Source organism: Hydractinia symbiolongicarpus, chromosome 4 (genome assembly GCF_029227915.1).
Source record: "Hydractinia symbiolongicarpus strain clone_291-10 chromosome 4, HSymV2.1, whole genome shotgun sequence".
Taxonomy (NCBI): domain Eukaryota; kingdom Metazoa; phylum Cnidaria; class Hydrozoa; order Anthoathecata; family Hydractiniidae; genus Hydractinia; species Hydractinia symbiolongicarpus.
The window spans coordinates 20720711-20737347 of record NC_079878.1 but is presented as its reverse complement, the minus strand read 5'-3'; the positions used below and the strand labels follow the sequence as shown (position 1 = coordinate 20737347).

The window sequence follows — 16637 nt, the reverse complement described above, 5'->3', positions numbered from 1 at the left end:
TGTAACATGATTCTTTTTGCATTTACAAAGTTTAACAAATTAATGGTCTTAAAAGTGGTTGTTAAATAAATTCCAAATTAGTGCAAATTTCGCTTTATTCGCAAAAGTTTCGTCAATTGAAGTACGTGGTAGAAGAAAGTCAAACATATTTTTGTGATTTTTTCTGTTTATTAAGTCCTGTATACTTATGTATGTAATACTCATCTGTTCATTGTAAAATTCTGATGTATGTATTAATTGCGCTGTTTGTCCATTACGTATGGCACTCATGCAAATTAAGCATCTGTGCTCGAATCCTAGACAATGAGAGGAAACATGATTATCATTTATCTTTAAATATGGTAGGCTGTCAATCAAATAAGACCGTCCACCCGTCTAGATAAATATAAAAAACATTGGATGGATCGTACAGTAAGGCATTACGGTAGGTTTACTTCTGCTTGTGGCGACGGCCTAGGTTTGTAGCACAAAAAAAATTTAAACGGATTTTAGAATTAGCGAGAATATTTTCACCTCTGGAGAAAATTTATAAAAATATTTTAAGGACCTTTACAACTACAAGTTCTGATGCATTCGGTTCGATTTGCAAAAGTTTGTGATTTGATATGAAAAACGGATTTTCTTCTACGGTGTTTTTTATCGGCGTAATTTGTTAAGCGTCGCGACAAGCAGAAATAAACCTAAATTTACTGCCTTATCGTGCATTCAATCGTTCTTTGCCAAAAATTATGTTTTTTATAATTCTCTAGACGGGTGAATGACCTTACTGGGTCGTCTACCCACTATATTTAAAGAAAATGTGTAAGATGTTACATTCCCAAGCTTAGTGTTTCCATTTTACACATTGTTTTTCTGTCATAACAAGTGGGGAATCTGGCACACGTGAAACTTTGCACATCCTTATCTTAATTTTGTGTTAAACAAGGCAGGGAATGCTTATTGCCTTGTTCCCCTAATTGTAACCTTTTATAATGACTTTGCATGGGACAGGAATGGGTCTCAATGATTATTGTAATCTAGATCAGTAGTTTATCACAAAGATTCAATAATTATTCTGTGCTTTAAATTTTAAGATAGCTTCAACTTGGAACAACCCTTCATAACTCCACACGAATCCAACACTACACAGCTCTCCTTAGATTTTGCGAGGTTGGTTTATATTATAGGTATTTAAAGGTGTTGCCCAAAGGTTATAACACTTGACCAAAAATGACTTAACAATGTAAAAACCATAATGTGTTATTTTTTATTTTCGTTTTGCGTAATTTTCGTGTTGATGTTCCATGCATCTTTAAACAACAACTGTTAACATCCTTGCTCATTTTGAAGCCGTGGCGCTATAAAATATGTGTAAGATAGACACAGAGAGCGAAGATATCTCTTGCATAATTAGTAACTAAACCTATTTTTCTATTTAGTAGATTCTTTCTATCATTTTGATTAGATTTGTAAATGGAAAAATAAAATTTACTCAAACTAGCACCTATATTATCAACAGGAGTCAAAATAACCGCGCTTGATCCGTGTAACCTCCTCATCTATTACATAGGAGACCACAGACCGCTCCAGTAAATACAGTAACCGTGTGCCACAGACATTTTTAGCTTTTGCACTGTTTTTGGTATATCTCTTACATCCTCAAGATAGTCCTCGGTGGGTCAGCGTCTCTATATTTTGTGTTCACCAGGGGGAAGGAGCGGGGGGGGGGGGGGAGAGTGTCTCTCAGTAACTTTACCTAACCTTTTAACCTTTTACCTCATTTCATAGCGCAGCCTTTTACCTTTAGGAAATCAAAACTGTCGGATGTATCGTTGACGATCTCTAAAGCTCCAGATAAAATCCAGTTTCGGAATGGTGAATCAGACTTCACGAGTTGTTCACCACAGTGCGACTAGCTTTAAGTCACTTGCTTCAGCTGTGGAAAAGACGGACACTGGCGAAAATACTGCCCCGAAGCTGAAAGATGAAAGCACATTTAAAGATAAGTTAATATTTCCTTTAATTTCGTCTGAAACATGTAAATCAAAATCCAATATTAAATTTGAAAGTGTAAAAGCCAATTTAAAAAACTAAATTCTCTTTTGGGAATCCATAAAAGCAAACAGAACAATTATAGATATCCTAAAACATGGCTATAAAATTCCATTTTTCTCGACCCCGAAAAAACCGCATTTTGAAATTAATAGATCAGCTCTTATGCAAAAAGAATTCGTTACTGCCTCAATAAAAAGAACTGCTTGAGAGTGGAAGGATTCGGTTGGACAAATTGAATAAGAAAATAAGAAGGAAATAACTATTATTAGCAGGAAGAGTGATAGACTACAATACTCAAATAAATTTATATTGCAATAATTTAAAACTTCTGTGTCTGAAATATCTAAATGAATGTAAATGTACAGAAATTTATACAGTAGACTTGCATACCAGTTATTTTCTACGGCCCTTTGGACATTTCTTAATACTTCCTTATAAAAACTACTCGTTAACTCAAATTCTCTATAACTCGAACATTCGTATTCTTGAACAATTTGTTAGTCCGCCTTACGTTAATTTCTTTGGATAACTCGACCTTTTTAGTGACTCTTTCTTGATAAAAGAGAAGGCTCTTCAGTTTGCTGAAAGTTTTATCTTACGAATTTTAAAGCGTCAGATGGATGGCTGTAGTGGAAAAAAAGGTTAGAAAATAAATACATTCTTGCACGTAACTAAAGTTACTTTCTTACTACAGTCCTTTTTTATATTAAAAGTTCTGTCTTTTTTAAAATGTCCACCATACACTTTTGTCCAGACAGTTGGATAATGCAAGGCACTTGCATGTCATCGCCATCTCCAAGATTTACTGCTTATGCAGTAATAGTGATAACGCATTTTCCATAGGGATCGGCACGTAGAAAATAAAAAATCGTTTTAGTAAAGTTTCCGTTTTTCCCTAACGGCAAATGGCCAATCATTTTTTCATTCTCCTTAACAGGAAAAACACGAACTATTATCTCATTTTTGTCTAAGTTCGAATTAAAGGGAGCTTCGCTTAAGTCGAGCATTCGTTAAGTCGAATTGTTTTCTATGGCCCCTTGAAGGTTCGAGTTACCGAGAGTTACCTGTGCTTCTCTTTTAGTCAGCATCATTTTTATTAACCCAATACCAAATAACTTCTTTCATTTCTAGGGAAATGCACTTTTAATGGTATTCCATCAGAATTATTGGATATATTAGACCCCTTTCCGTGTAGCAGCCATAACTGACAGTTGTTAGAAATGCTTTGTTTTTGGATGCTCTTTCTACATATGGCATGTGTTGTCTAGGACCAATCCACTTCATAGTCCCATTCTGTAAATTTTTTGAGCAACTTAACGTCTTCGCGTTCATTACTAGTTAATGTGAAGCTAAAGACAAATGTTTTAATAAATGACGCATCGTGAAATGCATGGGTGGTTTGATTAATACCCTCTAGGTTGGCTAAAGGTACTACAAATAGGCGAAATCAAAATTTGTAGCTTCTTTAAACCCGAGGGCAGAAGAAGGTTAAGCGTTTCATTTAAACCGAAGTTGCAATGAAGTTTTTTTGGATAAGGTTATTACGCCTATACGCCTGTTTAACTCTGTTTAATTGTAAGCGGTTAACACAGTGTTAACAACAGAATGTTTTTTGCAAAAGACAGTTATGCCTATGCGCATGTGTAACACGGTTTACCTGTACTAAGGGATCAACCTGCCGTGACAATTAACTTTCTAGGGGAATCACGCCTGTACGGATGTGCAACACTGTTTAACTGGACTAACCGCTTTGCCCGGTGTAAGCAATAGACTGTTTCTTGTGTTGTATTTGTATTTAAACAGTCTACGAAAAAGTTTTTTTTAAAGTGTAGAATCCCTATATGCCTGTGCAACACGGTTTAACTGTACTAAGCGCTCAGCCTTGTGTCACAATTAATTTCTTAACTTTCACACAAACTTATTCCGCAAAATAAAAAAATATTGACCAATTGTTTTTACTATGACGGTAACAACGGTTTGTAAAGTCAATTTTTATTTCAGCTGTGGTTACGGGAAATTTATTTTTTGAAAAATGTGTTACAGTCACAACACTATAATGGCGTATGCGCTTCACTTGATTTACGACATACTGTATACCTGTACTAAAGCGCTTCACCTGGCCGGGTGGCACAGTTTGCAGTTCTTACTAAGTGCCCCTCAGGGCGTTCAACAACAGTTACTTGTGGCATACCCCGGCGTTTCGACGCCGGGTCTCCCGGCTATCTATTATAATAATACGGAGAGTGTGTCTGTGGGTTTGTGTGTCTGTAACAGGCAAAAGTGGATGTGTTCATTTTTCTTTGATGTCGCCGAAAAATGCATGTCTAATATGGTAAATTTTGTGACGTTACGGCGCGACGTCAATAACATTACTTTAACGTCACCGCGTAGGTAACTAGGGACCTGAGTCTAATTTGGGTAATTTTTCCAAACTGGGTCCTTGAATCAGTTTCGGAATGCACAGGTTGATGACGTCATAAAAAACCTTCAATCCTTAATATTTCTTCAACCGTTTGTCAAACGTACATGATCCTATACATTGGCTTCATCAGCGTTTCAAGATCTATTTAAGGTACACAAATTTCTATAAAAAATTGGGTTTTTTGACGGGCCATTGCTGGCGTGTCAGCAAAATTCTTAAACCCTTATATTTCATTAACTCAAAAGCACATGTTCATATACATTTTCTTGATCATACGATGAATGCAACATATGTACAAATTTATAAAAAAACTTTTTGTGTGTTTTTGTTGGGTTGGTGGGTTTTTGCTGACGTCAGCAATATTTTTAAACCCTTATATCTCATTAACCATTCATCAAAAGCACGTGATTACATACATTTTCTTGGTCAACGCGTTAAGCTCTACACAATAAAGGAAACGTAAAAACAAGGTTCTGTTTTTTTTGCAGATGGGTTGCTGACGTCATCAAAACTCATATGACGCTTCTTTTTAAATTTTATCCTGCCTCAGTTGATTTATCCATGGGCTTTATCGACTAGTCTATATAATAATACGCCAGTTCCGTCTGTCTGTCTGTGACTGTTACAAAGCCGATATTTTTCAACACCCGATGCGCGAGTTTTTTGAGCTTTTTTGTTTTGCTTACAATTGTCGCGCAACCGTTACAAACCACGCGATAGAAAATAAGCAACATGATTCGCTCCAATTCGTACTTTTGAACGGGACGGCATTCGAAGAGAAAGTTCCCTTGGCGTAACAAAAAACAAACAAAAAATTGTTTTTAAAATTCTTGCTACAAAAGACGAACTTAAAAAAGGGTATAAAAAGTAGTATCGTTAGAAAAAATACATAACTAACACAGTTTATGTTAAGTGGGAAGGAGGAATTTACATGAAAAGTTTTAAATACTTAATCTTCTCTTTTACTGGTGTTTTAATAAATAGGCTGGCTAAGACATTTTTGTTTTTAAATATAAAGCTGCTGAAAGTATTTTCAAAAAATGCAGAAAACCATTGCAGCTACTAGGTTACTGAACATATTAAAAAAAGAAGTGTTCACAAAATCATATTTGAATAGCTGCAGCTAGCTACAGTACATCAGCTTGCTTTCAAATTATACACCTAAAGCTTTACTTTTACTTCATTATGAAATATCCGCATAAATCAAAGTAGTCCGTAAAATAAACTTTGTGCAAAGGGAAATATTTCTTACGCTTTCGTTAGTTTTGTTGTTATATATAAGACCGCAACAACGAAGCTAGCCTATTTGTTTACACATTTTGCATAAATTAAAGTATCTTTAAGTGCGTAACTATGCGTGTTTAATTATTTAAAATGCTGCACAAAGATGTGAGTACAAACAATTTTGTAGTTGTTCAAGAAAATTATATTATAGAGATTGTAAATAGCTTCTAAACATGAATACTCACGGGCATCCTTATCTATTTGCCTGTCACTAGACTGCTCTAACTGAAGTATCCTTTTTTATATCCTTTATTGAGACAGTTTGGGTTTTTAGCTACTGCATTCTACTACTATTTTTACTTTAAGCCGTTATTAGACTTTTATTCAGAGAACCCTAGCTACCCGTTCTTAGTTATATATAGCTAGCTATAGCCAAAAGAGTGTTATCTTTTTATTATGTTTTAGCTAGATGACAGACAAAAAAGAAAGAAATAGTTATCAAAACCTATAGCAGTTGAAACTTAAAAATTGTGAGTAAGAAATTCTTTATTTTGTAATTTTATATAGTTAGCGTAGCATTTCAAAACTGTTGTTTTACAAATAAGAGGATTCTATTGAATTTAAAATAGTGTTATTAATTATAAAAATAGTGGTATATATTAATTTTAAAGTGTAAAAAGTCAGAATTGTCAACCTTAAGTCCCTATATATTTATATCTTATTTTTTCTCATTTTAGGAACTGTGGTACCTAATTTGTTTTATTTAGTTTTAATTAGGATATATGCGTCTGGAATTAATGACAGCAGTAATACTGTTCGTGGTTTTAGACTGTTTAATAAATTTAGTAGGTTTGTATTGCAAGAACGTAACAATGATCAATTTGAGGCAACGATCACATATTTCCCCAAATTTTGAATTTCCACAGGAAATACAGAGATATGTAGTGCCACGTTTATCTCACGCTCAATGTGTCGCATCTTTACGTCGATTAGAATCGACTGATCAGGTCAATACTAGGCAGCATAATGATACTGTTAGACAGGCTGCGAGACATAATGCAGAATCAGCTCAGCAAACTCGCAACAGACAATTTATGGATGCTCAAAGGCACAATGTTTCTAGGCGATTAGAATCTAATGAGCAGGCTACTCATAGACAAACTCAGGATGCTGAAAAACATGCTGTGGCACGTCAAGAACAACATGACGAGCAAGCTATGAATAGAAGGCAAGTTGATGTCCAAAGACATGCTGCCATTCGTGCTCGCCGAAATGCGCCGTATTATAATATTTTACGTCAAAATGTATTGCCTAATTCATATTTTTTAGGTGTTATGGACAAAAATGTGAGTTTTGTCAAGCTTTAAAGTTTAAAAATGAAATTTTTTTTAAATGTTGTCACACTGGTAAAATTGCATTCGATAATTTGTCTCCTTACCCTCAGCAGCTTAGGGAATTATTAACAAATACAGATACTGTCCAGGCAAAAAACTTTCAGGCAAATATACGTAAGTATAATAGTGCAATTGCATTTGCTTCTTTTGGAGCAAACCTTTGTCCCTCACCTGGCCGTGGACCACTGCAGTATTTGTTGGCCAAGATGGAATACACCTCCTGAAAACAGGAATGTTGTTTTTTATCCGCGCGGAGGTGATTTACAGAATATTTTCACAATGTCTGCAAACTTGGAGCCCATGGTGTATCATCTCTATTTTCCAAGGGATGAATCAGGTTGGACGTACAGCAACATGAGGTATAGGATAACTCATGTTGCTGTACGTGCAACCTGTACTCGCAACACTACTACAATGTTGCAGTATTGTACTTACCGTTTAGCTGGTCGGGAGTATTTCAGCCCGATTCATAGAAAGAAATTGTTTCAGCAGTACTGTGTTGATTCTTATGTTAAGGTTAAAGGTAATAATTTAAATTACATTCGACCAAATCAAACCAACCTTTGTGTTGATAGCTATGAAGGTTTAGCTGACCATTTAAGTGCACGAGCTGGAAAGCGAGGCCTTCAACCTGGTCGTATTGTTGTTCTTCTTTCAAGTTTTCAAGGAAATGCACGTGCCATGGCTCAAAACTATCAAGATGCTATAGCCGTTATTTGTAAGTTTGGAAAACCTGACTTTTACGTGCAATCCAAAATGGCGTGAAATTACAGAAAATTTGTTTGCAGGCCAACGTGCACACGATCGGCCTGATTTAGTTTTTCGAGTTTTTAAATTGAAACTAAATAAACTCCTTAAATATGTTACTGAAATGGGAGTTCTAGGTAAGACTATAGCACATGTGTATGTAACAGAATTTCAAAAGAGGGGTTTGCCTCATCGTCATTTGTTAACTCATATATATCCCAATGACAAACTTAGGGATGCAGATGACATAGACAGTGTTATTTCAGCAGAAATTTCTAATCAATAGGAGTGTATGATTCATGGATCATGTGGACAACTGAATCCTAATTTCAGAAATATGGTGTTTGCACGAAAAGTTGTCTAAAGAACTTTTTAGCATCTACGGTAGCTGAGGTCAACGGATATCCATTATATAGACGTCGTGATAATGGTGTACATATTAATGTCAATAATGTTGATGGAGATAATCGCTGGATTGTTCCATATAATCCATGGCTTTCCAAGAAATACAATGCACGTATAAACTTGGAGGCTTGCATGTCTTTTAAATCTGTAAAATACCTCTATAAATATATTTATAAAGTTCACGATTATGCCAAAATTAAGATCAATGAACGTATTGGTCATGATGAGGTGAAGACATTTTTAGATTCGCGGTATGTCAGTGCACTAGAAGCTATATCGCGTCTTTTTGAATTTAACATGCACCAACAATCTCATTTTGTCCATAGATTGCCAGTGTACTTGCCAAATAACCAAATTGTTTATCTTCAGCAAGGACAGGCTGAAGAGGCTCTGGACAGAGCTGCAGGTCAGGCTACAAAATTAACAGATTGGTTTGTGGTAAAATCAGTGAATTATGATGCTTGCCAATATATATATCCAGATATTCCTCTTCATTTTGTTTTTATTAAGAACAAAGTTTGGAAACCAAGACAACGCGGTAATGGTAAAGTTAACTCCGGAATATATAGTGTGATTCCTCGCGCAGGTGAGCTTTTTTATTTACTTATGTTGCTATTGCATACACCTGGTGCAACTTCTTTTGAAGATTTACGAACTGTCATTGGCAATATTTCTGAAACATTTCGTGACGCCTGTTTACTGCGTGGTCTCCTGCAAGATGATACTGAATGGAACAATACTTTGCAGGAAGCTGTTAACTTTCAGATGCCTCGACAATTAAGGCAGCTGCTTGCGGTGATAATTATTCACTGTGAACCTTCTGATCCCATTACTTTGTGGACAAGGTACAAGGATGCAATGTATGAAGATTATATTCACCAAATAAATGAGGAACAGGCTGAATACAGGCTGTTTCAAATTATTAATGCTTCTCAATTAAGGACTCAACTTACTGACGAACAGACTGCACTGGCTAATGCTGTCATAGAAGCTGTTGTAAATGTTGCTAACAATGCAGCACAAAACAACCGTCCGTTTTATTTAGAAGGCGCTGGTGGTAGTGGTAAAACCTTTATTTATAATTACCTTATTTCTGAACTTACAGGTAGAGGTTTCCAAGTTGGAACTGCTGCGTTTACTGGCATAGTAGGAACACTTTTGAAAAAGGGTACCACCATTCATAGAAAAATTGTTCTTTTAGGTGGTAATTTTTCAAAGTTACTGCCTGTTGTCAGAAAAGGAAAATCAACTGAAATTGTAGACATGTGTTTAAAAATTTCTCCATTATGGCACTTGGTTAAAGAATTTCGATTACTTCGAAACATGAGAACAAGGCCGGGAGAACAACAATTTGCTGCATGGCTTCTGCAACTTGGAAAAGGTGTTATACCTGTTTAGGAGCAAGAACGATGATGTTGTGATGAAGGATGGAACGGAATCAATATCCGGTAAATTATTTAAATAGTATCACACCTTCTCCCATTGCCTCAAAAAAAAACTGGTGCTATTGTTATGTTATTAAGAGACATAAACATAAATAATGGTTTATGTAATGGCACTGGCCTAATTATAAGACGTCTTCATGACAACTGTGTCGATGGAGAAGTACTCACTGGCAATGCCATTGGAGATAGGGTAGTTATTCCAAGGGTGCAACTTGCACCTTCGGATACAGATATGCCTTTCGTCTTTTGTCGCAGAGCAAGAACATTTGGTCATGTCCGAGTAAGTGTTGTTCCCTCCTCCAGGCAAGGATTTTTTATTAGGGAATGTTATACTCAAAATGTGGTTTACCGTCAGGTTCTTACATAATTTATTGAACAATTGGGAAATGTTATACTCAAAATATTGTTTATCGACAAGTTCTTACGTGATTTTTTAAACAATATATAAGTATGTGCGAATCTAGTTTTAAAGCAGTTTTGCTTTGGATTTGAAAAATTATCTTTACTCCTTATCTGAAACCGTATCGTAGTTATATAATACTGTTTCACAAACATTGTTATATGCTGCGTATCAGTGTGCAATAATATTGACGTTGGGTGCACTGCCGTCATATACGTGTATATGGACGTGTCAGGCTCCTGGCTGTTGAACTACTCTTTGTGGGTACTTACAATTGCATGTTGAAAGTTCATTTACGTGTTTACTATTTTGAGTATTTTGTGTCCCATTTAATCCTAAAAGTATATTAGGGACGCATTTCATTTAATGTGTTAGACATGCATTTCTTTTTTTTTAGGTGATGTGCAAAGTCCTATGGCTTACATTCACGTGGTGCACTTCGTTATTAGCATGCTAGGTCGAAATTGTTAGAGACATAATACAAGATAAATTTCAAATTAGCTTGAACCTTTAAGGATTCAAAAAGTGAACGATTTTTCTAATCCGAGACTTAACAATTAAAAAAATGTACTTTATTTTACTTTAGTCTACTGTAGTAAATCGGAGTTATGTAATAGTACAACAAGCTTAATAATCATCTCTTATAGTAATAAATTGGTGACAAAAAAACTTTTGTTTCTTATTTTCTGTCTGTCTGTCTGTCTGTCTGTCTGTCTGTCTGTCTGTCTGTCTGTCTGTCTGTCTGTCTGTCTGTCTGTCTGTCTGTCTGTCTGTCTGTCTGTCTGTCTGTCTGTCTGTCTGTCTGTCTGTCTGTCTGTCTGTCTGTCTGTCTGTCTGTCTGTCTGTCTGTCTGTCTGTCTGTCTGTCTGTCTGTCTGTCTGTCTGTCTGTCTGTCTGTCTGTCTGTCTGTCTGTCTGTCTGTCTGTCTGTCTGTCTGTCTGTCTGTCTGTCTGTCTGTCTGTCTGTCTGTCTTTCTGTCTGTCTGTCTGTCTGTCTGTCTGTCTGTCTGTCTGTCTGTCTGTCTGTCTGTCTGTCTGTCTGTCTGTCTGTCTGTCTGTCTGTCTGTCTGTCTGTCTGTCTGTCTGTCTGTCTGTCTGTCTGTCTGTCTGTCTGTCTGTCTGTCTGTCTGTCTGTCTGTCTGTCTGTCTGTCTGTCTGTCTGTCTGTCTGTCTGTCTGTCTGTCTGTCTGTCTGTCTGTCTGTCTGTCTGTCTGTCTGTCGATTACATTTTATAAATTTTCTTGATCATCGTTTTAAAACTTATACGACAAAAGCAAGGAGTATACAAATTTCTAAAAAAACTGTTACGTACTTTAGCAGGAACTTTGCTAAGGTTTGCATTATTTTAAAATCTGATATCACCTGAGGCCTTCGTCAAAAGCACATGAATCTAAACATTATTTTGATAAGCATTTCTTACTCTACACAATAGAAGTAACAAGAAAACCACTTTCAAAATAATTTTTTTGGTACTTGAAGACGTCATCAAAATTCAAGTGGTTGCTTTCTTTTCCATTTTTTTTCTCCTGCCATAATGGATTTCTCCACGGGCCTTATCGACTAGTCTCTTTAATAATAGCCATATTCTGTCTGCATGTCTGCGAAAGCCGCATCCCGTAACGGAAACACGAAGTTTTTTAAAATACGCACCAATATCAAATGCGATATATTTTTGTCCACTTTGTTGCAAGGAATTAACTTAAAGGACGGGGGACCCCGTGGATGTTACCACAGGCTAACGACTAGTCTATTATTGTAAAACTCGCTGTCCGTCTGTGCACCAATTTAAAACCCTGGGGTTTTATAATCACAAACTGTATTGTTTAAAGAAACATATACATGGTCGTTTAGCCTATATATTTTTATGGTAATATTTCGACCTCCGTATTGGAGGTCTTTATCAGACTATCTTAATCTGATGAAGATTCATGACGTGCTTCTTTGTTGCATTCTTCGTATTGTTTGTTCATAGTGGGAACAACAAGTGTTCTCTATATGGATTAGAATGTTGTGTGATTGATAAAATTCATTCCAGCAAATTCTAATGGCTTTCGTATCTTATCATATGTTTCATCAGAAAAGAAAATTGTCGCGGACAATACTTTGTTAAATGTTGCGAGTTTTCAGTTAAAAAGGCTAGGTATACCATTTGAAGGCATAAGTGTGCAGAAAACATGTGAATTTACAACCCATACTTGTGCGGACATTGAGGACATTAAACTTAACGAAATAATTGCTCCGACATGCTTTCGTAAACTATGAACGTTTAATGTGGAATAAAAAATGAGCAAGTGATCTCAAATTTCCTAACCAGTTTTCTTTTCTCTGTTGGTGAATAATGTTATATAAGATATTACTGTCCATTAAATGTATCGAACGCGTTTCTAAATTAAAACAATCGCCTTCCTAGAGTAAAATGTCTATTTATAATAATTTTTGCAACAATTTGCTTTTCGAGAAATTGCACAACATTTCACAAATTGCGAACAACTTTGCCTTTTAACCTGTCGAGACCGGCCCGCTTAAGGACTTCTCAAATCAAAAGGTGGTGAAACTCTATACACCTAGAGTTAAGATAATTTAATGAAATTCCGATTTTTCATCTAAAAGGTCCCTCTTCGTTTGAGAGCAAAACTGTGAGTAAAACATGCAATAATTAACAGAATTGGTACAGAGATCATATTATTCAAATACTATAACTAAAAAATAATTATAATAATAAAATTTCGAATAAATCGATAATCAGACATTTTCAAAATCCTTGTATTTTCAGTGAATGTTATAAGGCATGACGTTTGAGTCAGTTTGGACAGTAACGCGAGCAGTTACGCAGACATGCAGTAGAGAAGTTTATAGTTTCACATTTTTTTGAGGTTCTTTGACATTTTCAAAAATAATTTAGGCAATACATCGTACCCTCAAACGTTGCGTTACATGTGTTTAACTGAACATTATGCCAATGAACAGATGTAGTGCTAATAAAGTAATTTTTCAGATGGTGTTTAGTGGCGTTTACGGGAGTTAGACTAAAAACAATCGCATTTAAAGACACTTTTAATATGAGCTTTAACATTATCACTGGCTAATTATGGTTTACAAACCGACTGTATTCATTCTGACATTTTTTTAGGTTTTGTACATCTGCATTTTTAATTCCAATCTGGACATTCTGACCCTTCAGATGTATTACAATTCAGCAGTATAAACGGCGCCTTATTCTTATTCTTTTCATCTATTTCTGTTGGATATACAGCCCACTTGTTTGATTCACCATTCCACAATTTCGTCGCTGAACGCTTCTCTGCTATTGTGACGACTGTACCTTTTGGGTCCGCGTATTTGATGATGACAAAATCTCCATGAGTTGAAGGAGGATTTTCAGCAACCTTGACATATACGAAAAGTTTGTCCCTGCTGTTGTAAGTCGCATACCTAAAATATAAAAGATATGGCACTGAGAATTTTTAACTAATTAATCTATTCCAAATATTTTAAACAGTATAAATATACAATATGAGTCACACTTGCTCATTCTCGTCCCCAGAGCTCTTTGAGCTTCAAACTTTGAAAGTAGCTCTGGAACCCTCTGGTCACGTGATTGATTCTGATTGGTCTATTCTTAGAGATCTATGTTTTTCCGCGAAAGATTTTGTATTTAGTATTTAAATGCAAACAAAAATAGCGTTGGAGAGACTAAGGATCAAAATATACTTGCGTTTCATTATATTATGAATAAATCAGATATTAAGGGCTATATATATTAACCAAGAATAAAGCTTGGTTCTCTCTTTTAACAGAATTTCCTGCTAGTATTTGACTATTCTTTACATAGCTAGTTTTAAGTGACACACATGGCCCACTAGCTAGGCTAAAAGGAGCTGCTCTCTGCTAGCTAAAATTAATGGGGATTTCGCCTTCCTTTTCACTCTGCTACTAGCTAGCCAGCCAGCTAAGCCAAGAGGTAGACTGAGAAAGAATTGGCAGGAGGTAATAAGGACAATTGTGTAACAGATGAATTTGATTTTGAAGGGGAGGGACGGTTTTTTTTAACAACTCCTTGATGCTATGTTGCATGACTACAATACTTCTGAGTTTCAGTATTTATCTATTAGAAACTTGCATGCAAAAATTTTTAGGTCCCATACCCTTCAGAGGCTTTGATATTGGTCAACCCGTTTTAAAAAAAAATTGTATTTTATGGGAAAATTCAACCCAGGATATGCTCTACATAATTTCTAACCCAAGAACAGTTCTAGTGTGGAAAAAATGTACTTATTTTTTAAACAAAATAAACTTAGAATTGTCCATGAGTATTTGGTTTACCAATGCTTTGAATCTAAGGTTTCTTGTTTCTGTCCTTTTTTCAAAATCACTTAATATATAAAATACTGATATATTTTTGACAAAAAAACTGATAAAACATTGACATTGACAAAAAAACATTGAAAACATCAACATGATTGGTTTTCTTATGTTTTAGCAAACCATCCACCCTTATTAAGCTCAAATATAAAACTATAGCTAATGATTAAAAACATAAAACGGCAATATAATGGATAGTAAGTTGGCCAGGTAGTGTGCTAAATATGTACGTATCGTGAGACTTCCACTCAGCTGACTAAAACTAGCACCTAAGCTACAAAGCAAAGTCTGGTCACGTAAATAAGGTTGAGACTTCCTTGCGTCTTGAACGTTAAAAAAAATTCAAAATTTGAATAGCTAAGTGCTTTGGACTCATCATCAAATTAAATTTGTTACTATACGGTCAGATTCATTTTCTCTATAGTTCACTAATCCAATTAGGTGACCACAAACGGTAAGTAAAATTAAAAACGGCCAGCCCAACATGAAGTAATCAAGTCAAAAAAAAATACTCCACATATAATGGGAGCTGCCGAGGTATTGTTGTACAATACATGCCTATAAATATGAAAAACCAATTTACGTGTCAAGGTGGTGATGTAGTTTTTTGAGATAAACACTGACACTTAAACATTGAAAAGACTAAATTGATCCCTAATAAAAATAATATTCTTTTAAGAAAAAAAAGAACCCTTTAAGGTTATAATCTGTTAATTTTGTTGAAATTCAATGCGTTTTCCGACAATCTAGAGATGTTATTATTCAAGATATTATTTGCTTTCTGCAGTGTTGAATAATTTTTTTTGAAAACTAACACGATCCGAGGTAACAGCTCTTTTTAGAATTCTCCTTATTAACATTGGTTTTTATTTAAACTGAGTTTATTTTAAAGTCTATTTAAGATATGTATGAAAAGTGCTAGACTAAATATACAACAGACATTAAATCTGTACTGAGCATTTAACAATGCAAGGGGATCCTCTGTAGTTAGTTTTGTATTTACCATTTTAGTAACTATAAGAGTAACTTACCTATAATTTGCATATATGCTGAATCGCGGATCAACGAATTTAAAGCTGTAATAACCGTTGTGTTTTTTTGTTAGAAGAATCTTGTCTTTTGTTGTAGGAGTGTCTGAATTATAACTCACGGAATATAAAACTTCTGGTGAAGGACGATCATAAGTTAAACTTCTCCGCAAATAATAAGCAGGCCAATACTTGGATTTGATGACATAGTTGCCAGTAGAAACTGTGCTTGGTTCGCTTATTCCGTTTGCTTTAATGAAAGAATAGAGAAATTTGCTTTGCCTATCATGCCCTGGTGGATAATAGTGAACCATGGTTTGTGCCACTGCTAAGGATGGTGCATGAAAAAAGCTTAGATGCCTCTGATACACAGTGTCTCGATTATGATGCAAGACGTTTTGATATCGACCAGCTATTGCCTTTCCTGTCTCTCCTGTAAAGAAATGAAAATCATATCTCTTTATTTATAAGCAGAATGATTTGGTGTTAAATCATGTACAAGCGCATCTTATTGGCAAGACCTAGGCAATGCTGTCTAAAAAAAATTTCTTTTCTCATTCACATATTAAACGCTTTAATGTTTTCATTTAAGTTCTTACGAAGTTTTAATTTTATTAGCCTGAGAAAAGATAAATCAGGTCATTAATTGCGTGTCACAAATATGGTGGGAAGTGTTAAGAATATAGAAAGCACCCTCTGTGGATCGTAGTCTTACAAATTACGTCTTACGTACGCATGTGCTTTCATGCTTACGTTCTCACAAACCTTTCGTGCATATCTTCCTAACGTTCTTTCATGCATTAGTGTCTCCTGTTAACGACAGGCACATATGAGGTTTAATGGTACTTGCTCTAATTGTAAACTATACGCGATGCAATCACATTTTCAAATATTGACTATCCTTGCTGTGCTTGTTAGCACAATAGAGGTCATAAAGAAAATCAAGGTTATCAAACATGTGAAAAAAAGGTTAAAACAGTAAAAAAAGGCAAAATATGAATTTAGACTTGTTAGTAAGCATATTAAAGACATATTTGTCCAATTTTTTCCTGACTACATGTAAGCCCATGTGCAACAAACCATACTTCAGAAGTTATTACAAATAAAATTGGGATGAAGAGCTAAGCACCCCTATCATAGCATCACTCCTATCCTACCCCTATTCACGTTAGGCAAG

The 16637-nt window shown here is 35.3% G+C and overlaps 2 protein-coding genes across 2 annotated transcripts; one reads left to right on the top strand and one right to left on the bottom strand.

Annotated features, from left to right (window-relative positions):
- The first annotated feature begins 7353 nt into the window (after window positions 1-7353).
- Window positions 7354-9624, top strand: LOC130642312 (uncharacterized). The gene is made up of 3 exons (XM_057449401.1): window positions 7354-7792; window positions 7863-8077; window positions 8155-9624. Exons 1-3 carry the CDS (start codon window positions 7354-7356, stop codon window positions 9622-9624), a joined length of 2124 nt encoding a protein of 707 aa, XP_057305384.1.
- A 3362-nt stretch (window positions 9625-12986) lies between these two features.
- On the bottom strand, window positions 12987-15934 carry LOC130640676 (uncharacterized). Its single transcript, XM_057447195.1, has 2 exons — window positions 15464-15934; window positions 12987-13502 (listed from the first exon to the last, which is right to left on the bottom strand). The coding sequence occupies exons 1-2, from the start codon at window positions 15772-15774 to the stop codon at window positions 13220-13222; spliced, it is 594 nt and encodes a 197-aa protein (XP_057303178.1). The 5' UTR covers window positions 15775-15934; the 3' UTR covers window positions 12987-13219.
- Between the last annotated feature and the right edge of the window lie 703 nt (window positions 15935-16637).